General features: G+C 37.0%; 2 protein-coding genes across 3 annotated transcripts; one reads left to right on the top strand and one right to left on the bottom strand.

Moving 5' to 3' along the window:
* Positions 1-10,474: 10,474 nt before the first annotated feature.
* ppp1r14ba (protein phosphatase 1, regulatory (inhibitor) subunit 14Ba) lies at positions 10,475-18,673 on the top strand. Of its 2 annotated transcripts, none has more exons than XM_048166541.1 (5): positions 10,475-10,676; positions 10,791-11,001; positions 17,038-17,121; positions 17,399-17,431; positions 17,577-18,673. In XM_048166541.1, exons 2-5 carry the CDS (start codon positions 10,810-10,812, stop codon positions 17,658-17,660), a joined length of 393 nt encoding a protein of 130 aa, XP_048022498.1. In that variant the 5' UTR covers positions 10,475-10,676; positions 10,791-10,809; the 3' UTR covers positions 17,661-18,673. The 2 variants fall into 2 exon arrangements, with proteins under 2 accessions (XP_048022498.1, XP_048022497.1); XM_048166540.1 differs by having other exon boundaries at positions 10,479-10,676; positions 10,805-11,001.
* Positions 18,515-21,323, bottom strand: fkbp2 (FKBP prolyl isomerase 2). Its single transcript, XM_048166539.1, has 6 exons — positions 21,241-21,323; positions 20,656-20,816; positions 20,464-20,576; positions 20,160-20,206; positions 20,024-20,059; positions 18,515-18,933 (listed from the first exon to the last, which is right to left on the bottom strand). Exons 2-6 carry the CDS (start codon positions 20,812-20,814, stop codon positions 18,872-18,874), a joined length of 417 nt encoding a protein of 138 aa, XP_048022496.1. The 5' UTR covers positions 20,815-20,816; positions 21,241-21,323; the 3' UTR covers positions 18,515-18,871.
* Positions 21,324-23,728: the final 2,405 nt, after the last annotated feature.

Here is a 23,728-nt window from a genome sequence, read left to right as displayed (position 1 = left end):
TGACGACACATTAATGTCCTAAGACACGAAACGATCGGTTTGTGCGAGAAACCGAACAGTATTTATATAATTTTTTTACCTCTAATACACCACTATGTCCAACTGCCTTGAGCATCCGGTGTGTGAGGTCTGAAAACGCGCTCTGATGCCGGAAGTGATCTCTCGCACATATACATCAATGAGTGTGAGAGATCACTTCTGCCGTCAGAGTGCATTCAGACCTCACACACTGGATCGTTTCCGATCGCTTCGAGTCTTAGGACATCAATGTGTCGTCATAAACCGCAGGGTTTAATTTGGATTTGTCTGTGCTTGTTTTTTTTAAGATATTGTTGATGAAATCCGATGGCTCAGTGAGGCCTCTGTTGAGAGCAAAGCCATTCAAACTCTCAAGGTCCATAAAGGTACTAAAAACATATTTGAAACAGTTCATGTGAGTTCAGTGGTTCTATCTTAATATTATAAAAGGACAAGAATACTTTTGTAAATGTTGTGATGTTATTTCCATCAATAGGTGTAGCAATTTTTTGATCAAGAGCTTGTATTGACAATGCAAGAGGTGAGCACTCTGTAAAGTCTCCTCCAGCACATCCCAAAAACTTGCACTGAGGTTAAGGTCTGGACTCAGAGGTGCCAATTCATGTGTGAAAATGATGCTTCATGCTCTCTGAACAATTCTTTCACAATTTTAACCCTGGTGAATCTTGACATTGTCATCCTGGAATATGGCCATGGTACATCTTAAAACATGGTTGTTTAAGAAATTAAAAGCTGCACACTCCATCTTTAAGGGTTAAAAGAACCGTTGCCAAACATATAACATGCTACAAACGTAATAATCACTTTAATAATGATCCATTCAAAGACTCTTAAATATTTGCCAATTAAAATCCAAACAGCGACTTTTTTTTTTTTTTGGCCGGCCAGTGTATAACTATCATAATATGTTTTTTTATTAATATCGAAGGCTGTATGCTTAATATGTAGCTCTGTTTGACAAATTTTGTACTGGTGGTCCCGGCATCGCCTGTTATAGATCTTATTATGAACAATGCAACCATTTATGTTTCATTTTTAATATTTGTTTTGACCTCAAAATGTCATAACTCAATTGTCTAGTGAACCGGCAGACACCTCACTGGTGACACATGCCAGAATCCAATCATTTACTGTGTTTAAGTTAAGTAAACCAACTTTTTTTCCTTCATATTCCCAGATTAATTCCATCATGTGCACTCTCAATCATGTTATATTCCTCGCTGCAAAACATCTGTATATTTTCTCTCCTGAAAATCATCTCTCCAGTTCTAATGTCAAAAATGAATCAGACAGCATTTCCCAGTGCATTTCTGTTTATTTATTTTAAGACTTATGACATTTATATTTTCCAGGACATTGCAGAGAGCTAGTGTTTTATGCACTAGGGAAAGTTGAGAGAAAAAATGCAATAAAAAGAGAAACCTTGATCTTTATTGGAAACCAGAAATAGAGAGCCAAAGCAAAGGCCAGTGTTCAATCATTTAAACTGGAGCACATTTCCCTCATAACAACAGCGTCGCTCTTCACTTGAGGTCCTTGGACCTGTTTGAACTTTTTAAGCGCATTTTGATGGTCAAATGAGAAGCTTATTTTCTTTCTCCTTTCTTTTTATGTCCATCTTTTTCAAACAGATCCCCACTAACAGTACTGTTTTGTATATGGATAAGTGTCTGCTAAGGATTAATATGATTAAACTGGACACTTTCATATCCCACTACAGGAAAGAAGACCGTTACCTGTTGAGAATACGCTGATGCTGATGGTAGTTGTTCATAGAATCACCTTCTTTAAAACACTCTGTGAGAACGATCTTGATCGATGAGGAATCAGATGTTCATTGTTTTCAGTGACAGTCTGTCTTAGCAATCCACAGCTCTATTTTCAGATCACTGGGATGACAAAAAAAGACACAGCTGCAGTGACAAACATTACAGTGGCAATTTAGAGTCATCAATCACAACGGCCGTGGCGAGAACCGGGGCTGAAGTGGGGTCAGCTCTCACCGTGCTTCAGAACTCACCCGCAGTTGTTACCAGAAATGGAATCCACTCTGGCCAATTACAGCCGTCATCCTGTATATCTCACAGCCAGATTTGACTTTGGCAAGCTTGGCAGGATTTGTAGGAGGGCCAAGTATGCACCAGGTAAGAAAAAAACACCCAGGAGAGCAACTAAACTACATTTCTATGCCTTTCAAAGCCGAGTAGTCTCTGAAACTGCTAATTGAGTGCTTACAGCCTAATTTATTTGGGAAAAAATATTCACATTAAGCATTAGCTTGGGGTCGGAAACCTTGACATCTAACCAACAGATAAACAATTTCACTCATTTAGCTCAACATTCCACTGCCACACATTCTAGTAATAAAAATAACACCTTCCCCTTTATTCAGAGTCTGTAATTAAAATGTTCCCTTTCTGTCTGCAAGGCTGCCTGAATGTCACAGAAATGGTCTGAATTAAAACGATGAAGAAAATGAAAGCGAGGTGGGAGTGGAGAGAGAAAGAGAGAGAAGGAATGCTTGTTTCATGAATCACTAGCTCAGGCAAGTAAGTCATCACATAGTGTCACTTCAGGGTGAGGATGATTCACATAGTGCAAACTAACACTGTAGTCTTGCTGAACGCTCATGAGCTTTCTAATATTAGGATACTGTGAGAAACTGAGCATCACTTTTCCTGCTTTCTGGGGTGGTTGTTCCATTTCACTGGAAACAATTTTGTCTCTATGAAAGTATATTTATATGTTGGTTGGAGTGTGTAAGCATCAGCCAAGTTGAATAAGGATACATTATATAGCGCTTTTGTCATACCTTAAAGCAGAGAAGGGTGGAGGAATCTCTTCTACCTGGATGATGCGATGACAGCTGTTGCGCACCAGAACACCATCACACACCAGATATCAGTGGAAAGGAGAGGAACTGATGCAGTTATTCCGCGTATAAGACTATATTTGAAGGCCAGTGGGCATATTTGGTCAGGATACCACAGTTACACTTAGAAACTTTGTCGAAAATTACCTTGGGATTCATAATGACCGCAGTGTGTCAGGACCTCAGTTTAACATCTCATTTAGCATTCACCGTCACTATACTGGCACCTAGCGCCCCCTGCTGGTGTTACTAACATCTCTTCCAGCAGCAACACTCATGAAACGGAAGTTGCATTAGTCTTTTCTTTCATATTGTACTGTGTAGGGCACGCCTTTGATTTTATTTTCCTCTAAACACAGAAACTTGTGTTTCTGGACAGCACAGAAACTTGCCGTATCAAGTAGCAAATGAGAATCACTAAAATAATTGAATACATTTTGAGACAAAGGTATTCTTAAAGGGATAGTTCACCCAAAAATGAAAATGATCCCATGATTTATACTCACTCTCAGGCCATCCTAGGTGTATATGACTATCTTCTTTCAGACGAACACAATTGGAGATATATTTAAAAACATCCTTAGTCCTCCAAGGTTTATTATGGTTGTGAATGTGGCATCCATCCATTAAAAAAGTAGGCTAATCCATGTGATTCCAGGGGTTTTTAAAGGTCTTATTATAAGCGAAGCGATGGGCTTTTGTAAGAAAAATATCCCTATTTAAAACTTTATAATTTCACATAACTAGCTTCCGTTGGATGACCATAATGCGCAAGTCGATTTACAAAAACGCATTGCTTTGCTTCAGCAGGCCTTTATTAACCCCCCTGGAGTTGTATGGATTACTTTTTATTTCTGGATGGATGTTTTATTTTTGTCTTCAAAATGCGGTCCCCCATTCACAACCATTATACACCTTGGAGGACTAAGGAGATTTTTAAATATATCTCCAATTGTGTTCGTCTGAAAGAAGAATTTAATGATTTTCAGTTTTGTGCAAGGTAATTAAAGGTATAGTTCACCAAAAAATGAAAATTACCCCATAATTTACTCACCCTCAAGCCATCCTACATGTATGTGACTTTCTTCTTTCAGCCAAACACAATCAGAGTTATTAAAAATATCCTGGCTCTTCTAAGCTTTACAGTGATTGGTGGGTGAGATTTTGAAGCCCAAAAAAGTGCATCCATCGATGATAAAACGTGCTTCATGCAGCTCCGGGGGATTAATAAAGGCCTTCTGAAGTGAATCGATGCATTTGTTTAAGAGATAATATCCTTATCTAAACTTTATAAAGTAAAATAACAAGCTTCCGGCACGACAGCCATACGCACTTGCGTCTAAAAAGCTTTAAAGGTGCCCAAGAATGCTTTTTCACAAGATGTAATATAAGTCTAAGGTGTCTCCTGAATGTGTCTGTGAAGTTTCAGCTCAAAATACCCCATAGATTTTTTTTTATAAATTTTTTTAACTGCCTATTTTGGGGCATCATTAACTATACACTGATTTTTTCAGCGCGCCGCCCCTTTAAATCGCGTGCTCCCTGCCACACGAGCTCTCGACTATATTACAGCGCATTTACAAAGTTCACACAGCTAATATAACCCTCAAATGGATCTTTACAAGATGTTCGTCATGCATGCTGTGTGCATACATCGAATCATGTGAGTAAATTATTTATTTTGATGTTTACATTTGATTCTCTATGAGTTTGAGGCTGTGCTCCGTGGCTAACGGCTAATGCTACACTGTTGGAGAGATTTATAAAGAATGAAGTTGTGTTTATGAATTATACAGACTGCAAGTGTTTAAAAATGAAAATAGCGACGGCTCTTTTCTCCGTGAATACAGTAAGAAACGATGGTAACTTTAACCTCATTTAACAGTACATTAGCAACATGCTAACGAAACATTTAGATAGACAATTTAAAAATATCACTAAAAATATCATGCTATTATGGATCATGTCAGTTATTATTGCTCCATCTGCCATTTTTCGCTGTTGTTCTTGCTTGCTTACCTTGTCTGTGCACAGATCCAGACGTTAATACAGCCTTTCCTTGTCTAATGCTCGAACATGGGCTGGCATATGCAAATATTGGGGGCGTACATATTAATGATCCCGACTGTTACGTAACAGTCGGTGTTATGTTGAGATCCGCGTGTTTTCCGGAAGTCTTTTAAACAAATGAGATTTACATAAGAAAGAGGAAGCAATGGGGTTTGAAACTCAATGTATGTCTTTTCCATGTACTGAACTCTTGTTATTCAAATATGCCAAGATAAATTCAATTTTTCATTCGAGGGCACCTTTAACTTCCGCGACGTAGTTTCAAAAACTTCTCTTCTCTCTAAACTCTAATCATTTAGTCCGCTTCGTCCCAGCAGGTCTCCTGTTCAAGTGCTGACCAGGCTCAAGATTAGCTTCAATTGCAATTCTGCAGCAAGATGTCTTGAAACCCCACAAAGAATTGTCTTAGCACTCTCCATGACTGACAGGTCCTCAAAGGAGGGAACATGGCCCTCAAGAGAGACTAGATTAAGGCTAAAAAGGCACACTGCTCTGGAAGATTTCCCACTGTGCCCCTCCTAACAGCTCAGACTCGCTGAGGGTAAATATAGAGAGAAGGAACTGAATGCTCAATTTGAACATTATCCAATACTTAAAGCCAATGAGCCAATGGCAAGTGGTTATGCAACATTTCATGTTACAGTTGGATTGTTTGGAAGGGCTCTTTCATCTCAAACACTAACATTAAAATCCATTATAATCCCAAACGGTTTGGAGAAGGCAACATGTACCAGCACTCGCTTCTGCTTTTCGATTTGTTTTGTTGTGACTGTAAAGTGAAGAGAAGAGTGTGTGAGGGAGGCTCACAGGACCCAGAGCTCATAATCCAGAGCTGGTGTGTGGCACACAGGGGCCACTGAACCAATTACTCGGTGCATTAAAAAGAAGGATAACGGCCTTGTTGGCAGCGATTTCATACAGGGTCTGCCCTAGAAGCAGCAAATCAGAAATATAAAAACTGATTAACAGGAAATTTCAGACAACAGAGGATTCTAGCCCGTGTTTGGCAAACCGGATTTTACTGCTTTAAAATTTGTTCTGTAAACAGAATGAAGTTACTCTAACTGGATCCAGCATCATGATTCTGGGTGCATCTTTTTGTATGTTTTTCATTGTGAACTAGTTAATTAAAATGCATTTGGTGTTTTCATATATTGCTTAAGTTGTTCTAAATCTGCATAAAACATCTTTTTCTAGTTCGACTCATTAATCTGAGGAACACCTTGTTTTTTTCAGTATCGTTTGTAAGTTTTTTTTGTTTTTTTTAAATAAGCAGCTACAATTCCAAACAAAAGATCTGCATTACATAATGCCCTCTTCTCAGCAGTGTGGTTCGCTCGATCACAGGCTGCCCTCTAGTGTTACACTGAGGTTTTAGGATGCTGTTGAAGAACAGTTTTACACTAACAATAAAAAATCGCTGGAGCGATTGCTAATGAGAGACAAGTGCGACACATGCCACGAGAGCAGCGGAACTTTATTATGCCACAGTCTCTGCTTCCGGTCATGCGTATGTGGGGTAAAGCAGAGCTGTTTTATCATATTCATTTATCAGATACATTTGTGTGTTGAAAGTTGTTGTATGAGACACTTGTCGCACACTGCAGTAAGCTAGATTGATATCAGGCATGGTAAAACATGGTACTCGCTGTAAATCAAGAAAACGAGATTTAAACAATAAGACTTAGGCCTACTGTGTTGAGCTATATAACATGAATAGTTTTCTGTCGATGAATGTATCCATCCAAACAGATGCTCACCTGTCTAATAAAACATAATATATTAAAGCGTCTTTGGTGTTTTCATGGTTTCTACAAAATAAAACCGGAAATCGAGGGTAACGCAGGTATGATGCATTATAGGTATGAAACATCACAAGCCATGAATCGGTTGCTAATTTTAAAAACTTGATGAAGTGGAAGTAGAACCAGCACAAACTCCTCATCATATTGTGGAAGGTGTTGTGGGCAACATAAATGAGAAAGAATGCAAGGATGCACACTTCCAAAATCAGGACATAGCATACCATCCTGACACCTTGGCATACTTTTTATGATTTTGCAATATTTGCAATATTTCTAATCTAGTAATCTAAATAAAAAGGTATAGCAAATTAGAAATTGTCCAAACCCTTAACTCTAGTGAAAAGTAAACCTGCATAGTTTGGTCTCTCTGCATATAGTGGGAAGGGATCACAGGTTGATAATGATGATAATTACTCATAAAGCACCAATGGATTTGGAACAAACTTTAGAATTTAAACAAAATAACAGCTGGAAAAAACACTGAAGTAAGATTAAAGTGCTTTACCAAAAATATGTGATGCTTTTAACCTTTTGTGTATCTTGTCTCTTTGTATTTGTGTTTTGTTTGAATTTTCATACTCATATATATCAACCTTAATTTCACTGAACTTTTTCAGCCCTTTGAATTTCATTATGAAGAATATTGAACTGAAACTATTTAGCTGAAAAATCAAGGAGAAATGATATTGTGATTAAGTTATGATGAAATTAAAAGGATGGAAATTAATGGATGCTACAACATAATGATGAAAATATTTGACCGTGTCCTATGATAATATTTATAAGTATTCATATTCAGTGCTGGGTAGATTACTTACAAATTTGATTACTTTTTAGATTTCTGTTGACCTGACTTGTTTATCACATTGATTTGAATAGGATAATCTTAAATATTGATATAAAAAAAATAAATAAATACAAAGAGAAAGAAAATATATTCCATTCTTTGTTATCAACAACATGAAGTGCATTAAATATTTTGTTACCTCAGGATTTCCCAGACTGGGGTTTGTAAGTTTAATGAAAAGCTATTAAGTTATTAAATTATAATAAATAAATAATACATATAATCAATAAATAATTTAAAAATAAAAACAACCAAAATAAAACATTTACTAAAAAAAGATTAAAATATATTTGTTTGTAGACTTTTATAGAAAGGATTTTTTTTAAATATAGCAAAGAAGTAGAAATAATGAATTATGAATAATTTACTTGTGAGAATAACATGTAGGCTAATCATGTAATAAGTAAATAGAAAAGTAACTGTAGTCTGATTTTACTAGTATTTTAAAATGTAAAATAATGTAACAAGTTTTTAATTTTTGGAATTGATTAGACTAATCCAATTTACATGTAATCAGCTACTACCCAGCACTGTTTATATTGTATTTATAATGTATAGGCTATTGTAAATGTCTAAATACACCCTTGTGCTTTACATCATACAGGAATATATGTGGCCATTCATGTCAATAATAGGCTAATGAATAACCCAATCAAATAATAATAAAAGGAAATTCTAATTGGACAATGAAATAGCTTGAGGGCAGTGGACCTATTCAAATTTAGCTGATGCAAAAAGGATGGCGATTTAGTGGAGTGAATGAACCAATTAGGGTTGAATAAATGACATAATGTTGGATTTTACGATGAAATGACGGAGGGTCACTTGGCATAACCGTAATGCACTATGCTTGTGTGTGTGTGTGTGTGTGTGTGTGTGTGTGTGTGTGTGTGTGTGTGTGTGTGTGTGAGAGAGAGAGAGAGAGAGAGAGAGAGAGAGAGGCACATGATATTTGATTTGGAATAGTCCACATACAGGAAAGAGGGGTGGCCTGACAGATAGGGAGCATAACATATCAGTAGGCTATAATATCAATCAAAAAAACATGATAGCCTAGGCTATGGCTGCTTGAAATTATTATATATGACTTTATGAACAACTTATATTAACTATTAATCTATTTACTAGAACGCAACTTGGCACAACCTACAAAAAGACCAAAGGGAAACATTGCGTGGTGGTATTTCATAGTGATGGGAGTTCCGACTCGATTCGCGATTCGGTTCTTTTAAACAGTTCGTTTCAAATTAGCGATTCACATACCGATCAGCACAGTCGCATCCCTACCTTTTTAAAGTTGCATAGGTTAAAAAAGTTTGCGTGTTTATTTTTTTTTTTTTACCAAAATGTATTAGCTAGGCTACTTTCCTGAACACCCCACAACATTAATGACATAGCCTATTTAACTTCCAGAAAAACATATTTTCCCATCTCAGGCATCAAATCCCTATTATTACTGGTCATTATTTTAAGTTATGGACACTATGGGAGCACTCTGAATATTATTATAAAATGTATTTGTGATAAAATCAATATTTTCCTATTAATCAGATGTCCCTAATTCAGTAATTGCAAATATAAAAGTTACATAAAATCTCACACTTTTGCTATACTAAAGCCTGAAATGGGCACTTTTTGTGACAGTACCTCATTATTTTTGATCAAAGGCTTAACTTCAGAATTTGAACTAAAATCAGTATTCGTATGATTGCTCTGAACATTTCAGACAGAATTCAACTAACTTTAAATTACTTTTTCATAAACTTAAAAAAAAAATAATAATAAAAATGTTGGTGTGACGGGGTTGTGATTTTTTGCCCAAATTGGCCACTGCTCTAAATCTAGTGAATAAATGGAGAGCGCATGGCATGCATGATATTAAGAAATCATGAATAATGTTGAAATAACAAAGATAATTTTCACAAGTAATAGTTTTCTATCTTTAATCGATGTAACAGGGTTGAGTCGTTAAGCTTGACAAACACAATTTCACAACATAGGCAAGTTACCACCTTCTTTAATAATTATAACTGAATTAGGCTGTGTTTGCTCACAGTATTGTTCAGAAGACTTCTATGATGTCACTTCCTATTAATGATGCCACATAAGTATCAGTTCATTATTTTTATAGGGGGAGAATGGTTTGTGTAACAGGGTTGAGGGGTTACTGAGGTACAGAACTGAATAATGTGATTTTAATGAATAATCATGAATTTACTTAGGAAAAAAAAAAAACATTACCAGCAAAAAAGCACAGATGGATATTTATGGCAAAATGAATGGACTTTTTTTCTCATTTTATTATTCATATCCCAAGTACACTTTTACAGAAGGCCTTGAGGGACATGACAAAATAGGTGGTGTCAACTGAAAAAAACAAAATAATTTCTAATGTAAAGATAAAATGTATGTCATCATGTTTTTAAACATTACATTTCAATTAATACAAAAAAGTTTTTAAAATATATTTTGGTGACCCAATAGATAAAACACACTGAAAAAGGTCAGAGGGACTCAAATCGTACCGGTCTCGTTGAATGACTCTCATATAGTCAATCTACATTCAGTAGGCCTATGTTTTAGTTGTAACATAACGCTATTTGTAAAGCACCATTTGGACTCATTTCGACCCCGCAGTCACTTCAACTTCTCAGTTCAGTGCATCAGTGGCTGTATAATATATGCCTACCACATATTACTATTTCTGCTATATAAATATTGTGTATCGTAAAATAAAAGTAGTGTAGTGTAAAATAGAGTAGTGTCCTAATAGCGAGTGAGTTTCTAGATTGCGTTTTAGTGAACCGCCACAACTGATTTATTGAAAAGATCCGATTCAAACGAATGATTCGTTCACGACATCGCTCAGCGCGGACACTTGGAGGCGCCCACAAGCGGTTCTGTGACAATTGATGGACCGATTTGGGGAAGATGGACTTTGATAATCCGTGGCCACACAATTAGTCTGATGAATTCTTCTGTTTTCTAAGCGCCTTGTATGCCTGATCCTCATCTACCGTTGCGGACTCCTTGCAATCCAAAGGTCTGTTCCATTCAAGAAAAGGGGCCCGTCACTTTTTTTGCAACATGCAGTAGCTGTGCACATTTCCAGCTCTGTCTTTTGAATTGATGCTCTAATTTATTAAATCCACCACAGCTTTTTTTTATTAGGGACAATGGCAGCGGTAACGAGTCCGGAAACGACACCTCAGCCCCGGGTCTATTTTCAAACACCTCCCGGTACCGAAGAAGAAGTGCCACAGAAGCAAGGACGAGTGACCGTAAAATATGACAGAAAAGAATTGAGGAGGCGACTGAATTTGGAGGAGTGGATAGTTAGCCAGTTAATGAATCTGTACGACTGCGAGGTAGGACAAAAAACACTGTCATTGCTTTGAACGTGTGGAATCCTTTGTTGCAAGGAATGACAGCTCTTTCTTTCCAGTGCTCGTGAACCGGTATTCCATTTGTCAGGTCCATTTTGCGCTATAGTTGCCTTGCTTTAATAAATTGATTGCTTATTAAGAGCAGCATGGCACCTTTTACATATTTTTTGTCTTTATTTTTAATCGATGTTGATTTTATGGTTATACATTTACACATGGAAGGGCGTGGCATGATACAACTACAGACAAAGCCATAAAACAAAATGTGAGCCTCCTGAACAGGTGCTGCGAGGAAGAAACATTTAAGCACCTAATGATACCTTGATGCATAATGCATCCATTCATATTTCATCGAAAAGTGGGCTTGCCTCATATGTTAATGTGATGGATCTATATGAGGATGGAGCTCCAGCTGCATTAACAAAGACATGGTTTCCAATCCCAATATATTTGTGTCTACAGATGCACAAAACCCAGATATAGCTGATTAGGATTTTTCTGTCTATTGCACAGTAGGTGACACTGGTCAGGATGGGTTTTTTGTCTTTCTTTCAGCCCCCTGGGATGTTTGGAATCACCCTTCTAGCCATTGTGATGATGTCATCTGTTCAGACATGCAAAGCATGCTTCACTTTGAGCTTGACTTAACCTCCAGGGCTAATATAACTGACCTAGATTATGTGTAGTGTAAAACTAGGCAGCTCTTGAAATGAGATTTTTCTCAGCCCAGCGGTAGGCCTCATCCTGAGCTAAAATCCATATTTCGCTTTGTCTCATTGACACTAGAATAGCCTGAACCCTTTGGATTTAGTTTGAGAGCCTGCTTGCCTTACGTGTGATACATTTCCACTGACAAATGGTTTCTGATGTTAGAATACTATTCTACAAGTTACAATGATATTCATATAATAATGAAGAAGATAATAGAAGCACACATATTTAAACCTGTGAAATGTCATCTGAATCCCACAGGTTATTAGTATATTAATGTGGTCTGACAGGAGAACTTGTCCATTATATCTCAGTCTCAGCAGTGTTTGTTCCAATTAGGTTGATGTTTCGACTGCACATCTTAAATCACAAAAGCCCTGAGCAAAAACTCAAGATAAATGTTTGTACCTAAGAGGATAGCGATGCACAGTGACAAATTACATAACCTAATTTTAATGGTTTTCTATTGTTCAGAGCAGAACGGATAGAGGTTGGCTCAAATGTATTTTTGTTTAATAGTTGGATCTGTGGCTTTCAAAAAATTTCCACACACCACTGAGAAAATTTTGTGCCTATAATGGCTGTTTTACACAGTCAGGTGTACATTTTCTCATTGAACTCACATTATTTGAATTTAACTACTGTAGAGCGAAGAAATACATTGTGATGGATAACTAAGGCTGCATTTATTCAAACAAAAATACAGTAAAACTGTAATATTGTGAAATATTACCAGAATTTTACATTTTAAAATGTAATTTATTAATGTGATCACAAAGCTGAATTTTCAGCATCATTACTCCAGTCTTCAGTGTCACATGATCCTTCAGAAATCATTCCAATATGCTGATTTGCTGCTTAAGAAACATTTCTTATTATTATAAATGTTGAAAACAGTTGTGCTGCTTAATATTTTTGTGGAAACTGATATTTTTTCAGGATTCTTTGATGAGTATAAAGTTCAAAAGGAAAGCATTGAAATATAAATCTTTTGAAACATTATAAATGTCTTTACTGTCAACTTCATATGTCCTTACTGAATAAAGGTATCAATTTCTTTTAGTTGTTTCAAAAACAACAGCAGCAGCAAAAAAAAAAAAAACATTCTGACCCCAGACTTTTGAATGGTAGTGTATATTTTATTATTAATGTAGAAAATCGGTTGCCTGGAACAATGGTCAGTTAAATGCTTTGTGGTCATTACTACTCAATACTTCCTCTAGCCACAAAAAATCTTAGCAACATTTTATATTACATATAATTCGATCTAATCTTTTTATTTGTATTTTTTTTTTTTTTTAATAAACTGAGAATTGTACAGCTATAATTTTAACTCCATGACAGCTATAAATTCATAAACCCACTAAAAATAATTGAAGAGGTATCAATAAGCACTCTTTAGTTGGAGAAGGTACAATGGTGTCAGTAAGCCTGGGCAATCCTCATTACTGAATCCTAATTTGGCTACAGAATACCATGACTAACCAATCAGAATTAAGTATTTTAAAGAGCCAGTACTATGCATTGCCCAGTCCTATTACTGTCTCATGAAGTGCTGCACTAGTCTGTTAAATGAAGGTGGTGTACTGACCTTCAGCTGATCACTGTAATTAAGTAATAAGATGCAAGAGAAAGTGTTTTAATTACGAGTAGCACCGCTGGTAAGGCTTTGGTCAATTGTAGTGTGCTAGAGCGACTCTACAATATGGGTCAGTGTGAAGGGTTTTATAACAGACCTGATTTCTCAATGACTGCAATAGCACATAAACTTAAAGAAAAACTTTCCTCACCAGTCTTCCTCAGCACTCACTAATGGAGCATAATAGCACTGCAGGAGACAGCAAAATGAGAGTCAATCTCTAATGAAAAGGAGTATGACTGCAAACTAGCTGTAATATAACATAAAAATCCAGAGTTTTACACAGAAGAGGTTGAAGCTGTGGTTGTGCTTCCATTCACTTGCTGTGTCTCAATCTAAGAAGCTTTCAGATAGAATTGTGTTGATAGAGACTCAATGTTGTCTTTGTAAGCCAACAGGAAGTGAATAGAGATTGTTTTTGTCACATGCACACACACACAATAAATCGCACATGGACATGAGGATCAACCCATCCTGTTGTGCAGAGAGGATGCCATGCACAAAGGCCAGAGATGGCTTCCTGTACGCTCAGGGAAAAAAAGAGCAAAAATTGTACCTTTAAAGGTATGACAGCCTGTCACTGGGCATAGTACCTTAAAAAGATTGTCCACCCAAAAAAAAAAAAAAAAAATTCTATTGTTTACTCGCCCTTTGTTCCAAACCTGGACATTCTTTCTCCTATGGAACGTAAAAGAATATATTTTGAAGAATGTTGGTTACTAGTTTCAGTTCCTATTGACTTCCATTATATGCACAAAAAATATCAATTGGAACCAAAACAGTTTGGTTTTAGTAAATGATGATTAACCAAAGAGTAATCATCATTACACTTAAAGGGTTAGTTCACCCAAAAATGAAAACTCTGTCATTAATTGCTCACCCTCAGGTTGTTCCAAACCCGTAAGACCTTTGTTAATCTTCAGAACACAAATGAAGATATTTTAGTTGAAATCCGATGGCTCAGTGAGGCCTCCATAGGGAGCAATGACACTTCCTCTCTCAAGATCCACAAAGGTACTACATATTTAAATCGGTTCATATGAGTACAGTGGTTCAATATTAATATTGTAAAGCGACGAGAATATTTTTGGTGCGCCAAAAAAAACAAAATAACAACTTATTTAGTGATGGCCGATTTCAAAACACTGCTTCAGGAAGCATCGGATCATAAATGAATCAGTGTATCGAATCTGCTGTTCGGAGCACCAAAGTCACGTGATTTCAGCTGTTGGCAGTTTGACACACGATCTGAATCATGATTCGATACACTGATTCATTTATGCTCCGAAGCTTCCCGAAGCAGTGTTTTGAAATCAGCCATCACTAAAGTCGTTATTTTGTTTTTTTGGCACACCAAAAATATTCTCGTCGCTTTATTATATTAATATTGAACCACTGTACTCACATGAACCGATTTAAATATGTTTTTAGTACCTTTATGGATCTTGAGAGAGGAAGTGTCATTGCTCCCTATGGAGGCCTCACTGAGCGATTTAAATATGTTTTTAGTACCTTTATGGATCTTGAGAGAGGAAGTGTCATTGCTCCCTATGGAGGCCTCACTGAGCCATCGGATTTCAACTAAAATATCTTAATTTGTGTTCCGAAGATTAACAAAGGTCTTACGGGTGTGGAACGGTATGAGGATAAGTAATAAATTACAGAATTGTAATTTTTGGGTGAACTAACCCTTTAATGTTATGAAGCGACGAGAATACTTTATGTCGCAAAGCAAACAAAAATTATGACTCATTCAACAATTTCTTCTCTTCCATGTCAGTCTCCTACGCTGTTCACGTTGTAAACACAGTGCAGCACTTCCGGGTTCTATGTCAGAAAGCTGGCTCAGTTTTGTCCAGCGCTGTTGTGAGCACTATGACGTTTGTGGTGCTGACACAGGAGCTGGCCAATAATGAGCCAGCGTTCTGACGGAGAACCCGGAAGTGCTGCACTGTGTTTACAACGTGAACAGTGTAAGAGACTGACATGGAAGAGAAGAAATTGTTGAATAAAGTCCTTATTTTTGTTAGTTTTTTTGCGCACATAAAGTATTCTCGTCACTTCATAACATTAAGGTTGAACCACTGTAGTCACATGGACTATTTAAACAATGTCTTTAAAGGGATAGTTCACCCAAAAATGAAAATTTGATGTTTATCTGCTTACCCCCAGCGCATCCAAGATGTAGGTGTCTTTGTTTCTTCAGTAGAACACAAATGATGATTTTTAACTCCAACCGTTGCCATCTGTCAGTGGTATAATGCAAGTCAGCGGGAACTTGGACTATAAGAGTAAATAAAACACGACCAAATGAAACCAGACACGAAACGATTGGTTTGTGCGAGAAACCGAACAGTATTTATATCATTTTTTACTTCTAATACACCACTATGTCCAACGGCATTCAGCACTCATTAGTAAGGTCTGATCGCGCTCTGACAACGGCAGTGATGTCTCGCGCATATACTTCAATGAGCGCCAGACATGACTGCCGCTGTCAGAGCGCGATCAGACCTCACGAATCGAGTGATAAATGCCGTTGGACATAGTGGTGTATGAGAAGTAAAAAATGATATAAATACTGTTCGGTTTCTCGCACAGATCGTTTCGTGTCTTAAGACATCAATGTGTCGTCACGAGCTGCAGGGTTTAATTTGGATTTGTCTGTGCGTGTTTTATTTACTCTTATAGTCCAAGTTCCCGCTGACTTACATTATACCACTGACAGATGGCAACGGTTGAAGTTAAAAATCATCATTTGTGTTCTACTGAAGAAACAAAGACACCTACATCTTGGATGCTCTGGGGGTAAGCAGATAAACATCAAATTTTCATTTTTGGGTCAACTATCCCTTTAATACCTTTCTGGGCTTTGAAAGTGGTAATAACATTGCCTATTGGAGGTCAGAAAGCTCATAGATTTCAGATGTGTTTCCGAAGATGAACAAAGGTCTTATGGGTGATGGACGACATGAGAATGAGTTTTTATTTTTGGGTGAACTAACCCTTTTAGGCTTATTCACACCAAGAACGATAACTACATTAGCCTCCACACCAACGTACATTATCGTTCTGTTTATTATTAACACGTGCTGCGGTTTTGTCGTCTGACGCTTTAAATTCTTGTGCTCTTTACAGCAGAATGGATTCTGATTGGCTGTCAGTGTTTTATCATTCATCAGCTGGAAAAAATTTTTTCTGATTCCAACGATATAGTTCCTCTATGAATGGTGTGAACTCTGCTATTCCTTTATATTAAGAACAATTTTTAGAACTAGTTATCGTCCTTGGTGTGAACAGGCCTTTAGAGTAAATGATGACAGAATTTTGAATTATCCCTTAAAGGGTTCACATTACTACTCTAAGCTTATAACAAGCACCTCTTAGGGGTAGAAGGGGTACAAAGTTGTCCCTTTAAGAGCACTGTCCCAATGACAAGCTGTTAAAATTTTGCACATTGATGTGCAAATAATAGTCAACCAGTCCTTGTGGGCTGCATGAACTCTCTGAGATCAGAAGAGTTGTTTGCCTGATTGAATATTTTATACCGGTCTAGTTCATGATCTGACCGCCTTTCTGTGGCTTGTGAATTATTCACATTTAATTTTTTTTTTTTCCCCACAGAAGCCCTCATTAACATCTCTCATCGGTGGTTCTGTATTTTACAGGAGGATGAGGTGCCTGAGCTGGAAATAGATGTGGATGAGCTTCTGGATCTGCCCAGCGATGTCGAGAGAGCCATTCGAGTGAAGGTCTAATCAGATCTCTAATACATTTACTAGATTCTGTTCGCTTCAGATGTCTCCCCCTAAGAACATTACACAAGACTTTCACCCTTCAGTGCTGAATCGTGCTCTAGTATGCCTCGTCCGCAGGTGGTTTGACAGTAATCCTTCTAGTCACGAGCTCTTTTTGAAGACTGAATTTTCAGCAGGAGATTTATTTCAGCGTTTCCGCTTTCATTGGTACACAGTTGGAAAAACAGCAGATTAGTCTAAAAGACATTCTCTTTGCATTTTTGTTTTTCAGATGCTGCTGGTCGACTGTTATAAGCCTAATGATGTAAGTGCCATTTTTTGAATATTAATAGCATTAGGAATTACCTTCATTACAGGCAGTCATGTTATTCTCAGATCCATTAAGTCATTCATTACGATGGACAGAAATGTGCTTTTTCTTGCCATAATTCTAATCCGGCCACCTGCAGGACTTTGTGGCGGCACTGCTGGAGAAGGTCCGAGGGATGCAGAAACTCAACACCCCGCAGAAGAAAGGGGAGTTGACGCCATGAGGCCATCGCAGCTCCCCCCACCACCACAAAACCAACCTGTCACTCCAAACCCAGAGGAGAGATGCAGGCATGCAGACCCAACCACTAAACCACAGCGTCTGTCAAAACGGAGATCAATGATACGAGTCCAGCTAAGCCAACCTCAGCTGCAGGTTGACCAACTGTTTTTACTTCGTCTTAGTACTGTTTCAGCATATATTACATGTAGAGAGTGTGGTAGTGTCCCTTTAGCTTAAAACCCCTGTGGTGATTTAGGGAAAGGAATCGAATGGTTGATGTTACGGTTACACTATTCACCAATACACTTTTTCAGCCTCGTGACTTGGCTTGATGTGTCTGTCTGTAATCAAGTAGGAAGTTAGAACAAAGCTGATTTCTTTTTATCCCCCCCTTTTTTGTCAGTCTCTCACATCTGATGTCTTTTGCTAGGGCGAAACGATTTTTTGCAGGCCAGAAAATATTAGTTTTAGATATGGGGTTTCAGATTTTAGGGTGTGTTGATGTAATTTGGGAAGAGGGAGGGGGATGAGAATTGTGAACTTGTGTTTTGTAAGCCATTTTTAATCTACCATTTCTAGGGGAACAAAAAACAAACAAAAAAAACACGATAGCTCTATGCTTAGTACTACTGTTTTTAAAAATCATTTGACCGAGGAAAATTAAACTAGTTTGAAGTTCTTTCAGGATGAAGAGTAGCAATACAGATAGAGTGAATTTGCCAATTTGTTACATCTGATATTTTTACTAATTTTACAAAAATGAAGAGTATGCTGAATTGTGATGAAGGCAATGAATGAAGATGCTTTGGTGGTGTAGGCCAAGGTCAATGCTAAGTCAAGCTCAAAGCCCGCATATCTTTTGTAAATAAAATGTTTATTTCAAGTGAACAAGATTTCAGAAATGCAAATGTTACTGATCAGAACTTGTTGGAATGGCAAAAAAAACTGTACTGTGTGCACTCTCACAACCAAATACATGTAGTAAGGCTCTCAAATAAAGAATGGTGCTACATACATGTCTGTCATTCTTTTCTTGAAAGGTAAACATCCAAAAAAATTTGAAAATTATGATTACTGAGCTTATTCGGTTTCTGTAACCGCTTGAATAACTGAAAATGGTCTTTAACACCTGAAATTGCTATGCAGGTATATCCAGTACAGCAGTGTTGCAAGCATACTGATTTTAAATGCTTAAGACTGACATGTCTGTCACTATAAATCAGATCTTCTCTCAATGCTCAACAGTTCTACTTCAAAGATGAGTGTGGCTCCACCTAGTGGGAAAACAGCAGAGATTTCAAACGTGAGACAGAATGTGGTACATACAGTTGTAATAAACAAAGTGGGAAACAGACGCAATAGCTCTTTATATATTATATATATATATATATATATATATATATATATATATATATATATATATATATATATATATATATTTAATTTCTTTTGGCATTTTAACCCTTGTGCGACATTATGGACATTTTTGTTTTTTACAGTTTTTTGTTTTTTAATTATTTTGCCTATGTTAATGCAAAATTTTGGCATAGGTGTGTATTTTTATTACTATTCGACCCCTATTTCCTTTAAAAAAATCTATTTTGCACTAAGTACACAAAATAGTTCTTCTCAGGACCATTTGGACAAAAAATTTCCCCATTGAAACCCATTAAAACAGCTATTTTTTAAATCTCAGGGCCATTTAACTATAAAATGATGCAATCTTTGTTAATAGGCTTTTTATTTTGTTGGAAAGGCTTCAATTTTTTTTTTTTAATTTTTACTATTTTTTACCAGAAGGTGCCATTTTCTCAGGTTTGGCCTAGAAAGCAAATACTCACTTTACACTTGTTCTCTGCTTCTGAATATTATAGAGCCAATTGCAAATTATGCAGCTAGAATTGTGGGGGTGTGTTAGTATGAATGTCAGAGTGTGGTTTGTATGTGTGCACTAAAAAAATTGTGTGTGTGATTGTAATATTTGAGAGAGAAAAACTCTACTGCAGGGAAAATTTGGTACTGCGCCCAAACAAAATCTTACTGAAAGCTCATATTTTGAGATATCAACCTCAAATTTACGGAGTACCACACATGAAATGCGAGAAAAAAAATTTAATTGTGCGCACAATTTACTAATTCATTCTCTCGATTTACTAAATCATGCACATGATTTACTATAACGTGGTCACAATTAACTATTTTGTTCCCTCGATTTATTAATCATGAATTATAAATCGAGGGAACGAAATAATAAAGTGTGCGCAAGATTTAGTAAATCAAGGCAAACGGGAGTTTTGAATTTTTTTATTTGGCGCACAAGGGTTAATTAAGTTTGGATTGGACCGTGCAATTGTAATGTCTTACCTGGAATTTTAGGTGGTGCTCCCCTGTCGCCATAACCTGTAGTTTATAAAACAGTCAGATATGCTGAAGATATAGACTGAAAATCATTTTCATATGCTTTGAAACACGAGACATTACATTTCCATAACATACTCACCAAGCTCAGAGGGAATAACCAGCTTCCTCTTCTCACCCTCACACATCCTACGAGGAAAGAGAAGGGACAACACATGCTACATGGGCTTTTTATAAATCGAGACAGCATAGATATGACAGGTTGTCAAACTGGAGCGCTAGGCCACAGCACCGACACACACTAATATATTTGACACAGTTGCACACCACCTCTTAAATCTAATCTGCTAATTCCTCTTTATTAGTCTAGGTTCATCCTGACTGACCTAATCCTGACTGAAAAACTATCTCAGATGATCTAGAAATGCAGAAATACTGCTGCTCACCCCAACAAACCCTGATCCCAGCCCTTTATGACCTGTCCCGTGCCAAGAGTGAAGGTGAAGGGCTGATTCCTTGGTATACTGCTGTCAAATTCTGTCCCATCCTCCAGTTTCCCCTGCAGATGAAAAAAGACAGTTAAAATAAGACATTTTTGAGCATGAGCATGAATAATATTCGAGAAGTCTGACACTTACAGTGTAGTGCATGTTCAACACGTCACCCTTTCGGGACTTGATAGGACAGTTGTCCACTCTTTTCTTGATTCCGATCTGTAGTTTTTTCTTTTCAGCCCCCTGCACAAGTGCCATGGGGATGGACATCAGAGTGACAACTAATACCAAATTCAGCCTCATGTCTGTGGGAAAAAGACAACAGAACTAACAAATGACAGAAATGAATCTTGACAGACAGCTACAATACGCGGTAAGTGTCCATCTGTGCTCATGCGCAGGCTCTCTACCCAAATGCGCACATTATCATTTAATTGATGCAGCAATCAGTTGTGTTAGCAGCAGCAGGACTCTAACTGGCTTAAAGTAATCTATAAGATGCATTTTAACATCCGCTAAAAATCATATCAGTTGTTGTAGCGTGCTGGGTTTATTTTAGAGGAAGTTAATTGGATGACGGCTAAGGTTTTCTGCTGAACCATGTTTATTATGATTTTTCGCAAACTGTATCGTGTTTTACAGATTTAGTCGTCTATAAAGAGAGACGCCAGGGATAAATCTCTCTTGCAGTCATTTGTGAGCTTAATATGTGAATGAAAAGGCAATTACCTGTAATAAGAAAAATATACTCGTCCGTCCAGAATCTCAGAATGAGTCCGTCATTCGGAAGTGACGTCAACAAGCGTGGCTTCCTATTAGTTTTAGAAATTTCAGTACGTCAGATTATTTAACAAGGTTAAAAAATAAAACTATATGTATTTTAATGCATGGAATATTTACCTTGATACTATGCCGACAAACTGGACCCGCAATATCAGGTAGCTTCAAGAAAAATACTTGGGTGCTGAAAGGGGACTTTTATTTTGTTTGCAGCTATAGTTAATGAGATTGCACACAGGGGGGCGCTATTTCCTCATGAATGTGTTTCAACAGCTTAACCCTAGTGATAAACTTTAAAACGTGTGAAGATGAGTGAAATTAGTAAATGAATCTTTTTTGTGTAGTGCAAAGTGGGTCTTACTGTAATCAAAGGAGGTGTACTGTATAACGTTTTGCAAAATGCTATAATTGCAATAACAATCCACCTATAATGGTGGTAAATTCTTCACCAAATTGAGTCCGATTCCCTTTATACCATGCCTGACAAAAGTGATGAAAATATTTTGTATTCAAAAGTAAACTCTAAATCATTGCTTTGTATGTATGAGCTTTGATCATAAAATCATAGTGACAATCAATATTTACATGCATTTATATTCTGCTGTGTTCTCCATATTTCTCTATATCATACTATATTAACCATAAAATAATGTAACAAATATATCACATATGCAAACATTTTTTATTATTAATATTTTTGTTATATATACACTATTTCATGACAGGCTTTACAGGGTTAAAACTACAAGCCTCCACCCTGAACAAAAGCATTATCATAATCACTTCATTCATCACTGTCTGAAGGTTTCTCATTTCAATCCCATGAGTCACAAGTGACTGTACTGTATGTGACCGCAATAAAAAAGATTTCCGTTGCTGTGGGTGACCAAAGGTGGGCAGACAGCCTTCTTCATTCTATCATTTGACTCTCTCTCTCTCTCTCTCTCTGCCTGTAGCTTGTTTCAGTGAGACGGAGTGAATGCAAATGAGTCAGCTGCTCTCCCCAAAATGATCTTCTCTTTCCCCCCGTCAACTGTCTCTTACTGCCCCGATAAATCACTACGGACTCAATCTATGGGCTCCAGGCGTGTTGCATTTGACCTTAAATGAATAAATTATTACAGGCTTCAGCAGATGTGCAGTAATCACGCTGTGCCTAATGTCGCATCACAGATTGTTGGTTAAAATTAATGGAAGACTATACATGTGACTAACAATGTGTTCACGTCTTATTTGAGAATTAATGCTGCTCTACATTGGACTTGAGGACAGAGGTCGTGTGAGTGTTTGCATATGAAAGTTTGTAACTTACTGTAGCAGAACTGAAAGTGAAAAAGCAAACCTCTCAGGTACAGTGTATGTTTAAAAGATTTTTGTGTTATGAATATAGTGGTCCCCTGGTGTTACCTTTAACAAAAATCTCTTATTTTTAAGTAAAAAAAAAAAAAAATCACACTGATGACATCACTTGACTTCCTTCTTCCTATTTCCTGAAGATCAATAAAGAAAGGAATTTTAAAAAACTAGAATACAAATGGATTAAACTACTTGATTTAGTGAATATACCATGATTGACAACATGTGGACTGATACCTTGCAGCAGCCATTTTGTAAAAGGCATTTTTCATGAAAATTGTCACTGGTGTTACCGTCACTAGTGTTACCCGTTTATAGATAAACTTTATTTAAAGCTATTCATTAAGTTCTTAAAGGTGCCCTAGATTCAAAAACTGAATTTATCTTGGCATAGTCAAATAACAAGAGTTCAGTACATGGAAATGACATACAGTGAGTCTCAAACCCCATTGTTTCCTCCTTCTTATATAAATCTCATTTGTTTAAAAGACCTCCGAAGAACAGGCGAATCTCAACATAACACTGACTGTTACGTAACAGTCAGGGTGTACGCCCCCAATATTTGCATATGCCAGCCCATGTTCCCAACATTATGAAAGGCATTGGACAAGGGCAGAACGTCTGGATGTGCACAGCCGAATCAACAGACTAGGTAAGCAAGCAAGGACAATAGCAAAAAATGGCAGATGGAGCAATAATAACTGACATGATCCATGATAACATGATATTTTTAGTGATATTTGTAAATTGTCTATCTAAATGTTTCGTTAGCATGTTGCTAATGTACTGTTAAATGAGGTTAAAGTTACCATCATTTCTTACTGTATTCATGGAGACAAGAGCCGTCGCTATTTTCATTATTAAACACTTGCAGTCTGTATAATGCATAAACACAACTTCATTCTTTATAAATCTCTCCAACAGTGTAGCATTAGCCTTTAGCCACGGAGGACAGCCTCAAACTCATTCAGAATCAAATGTAAACATCAAAATAAACACTGTACTTACGCGATTAGACATGCTGCATGACGCACACTTTGTAAAGATCCATTTTGAGGGTTATATTAGCTGTGTGAACTTT

Source organism: Megalobrama amblycephala, linkage group LG18, assembly GCF_018812025.1.
Source record: "Megalobrama amblycephala isolate DHTTF-2021 linkage group LG18, ASM1881202v1, whole genome shotgun sequence".
NCBI lineage: Eukaryota > Metazoa > Chordata > Actinopteri > Cypriniformes > Xenocyprididae > Megalobrama > Megalobrama amblycephala.
The sequence above is the reverse complement of the archived record's forward strand: the minus strand, read 5'-3'. Positions and strand labels throughout refer to the sequence as shown.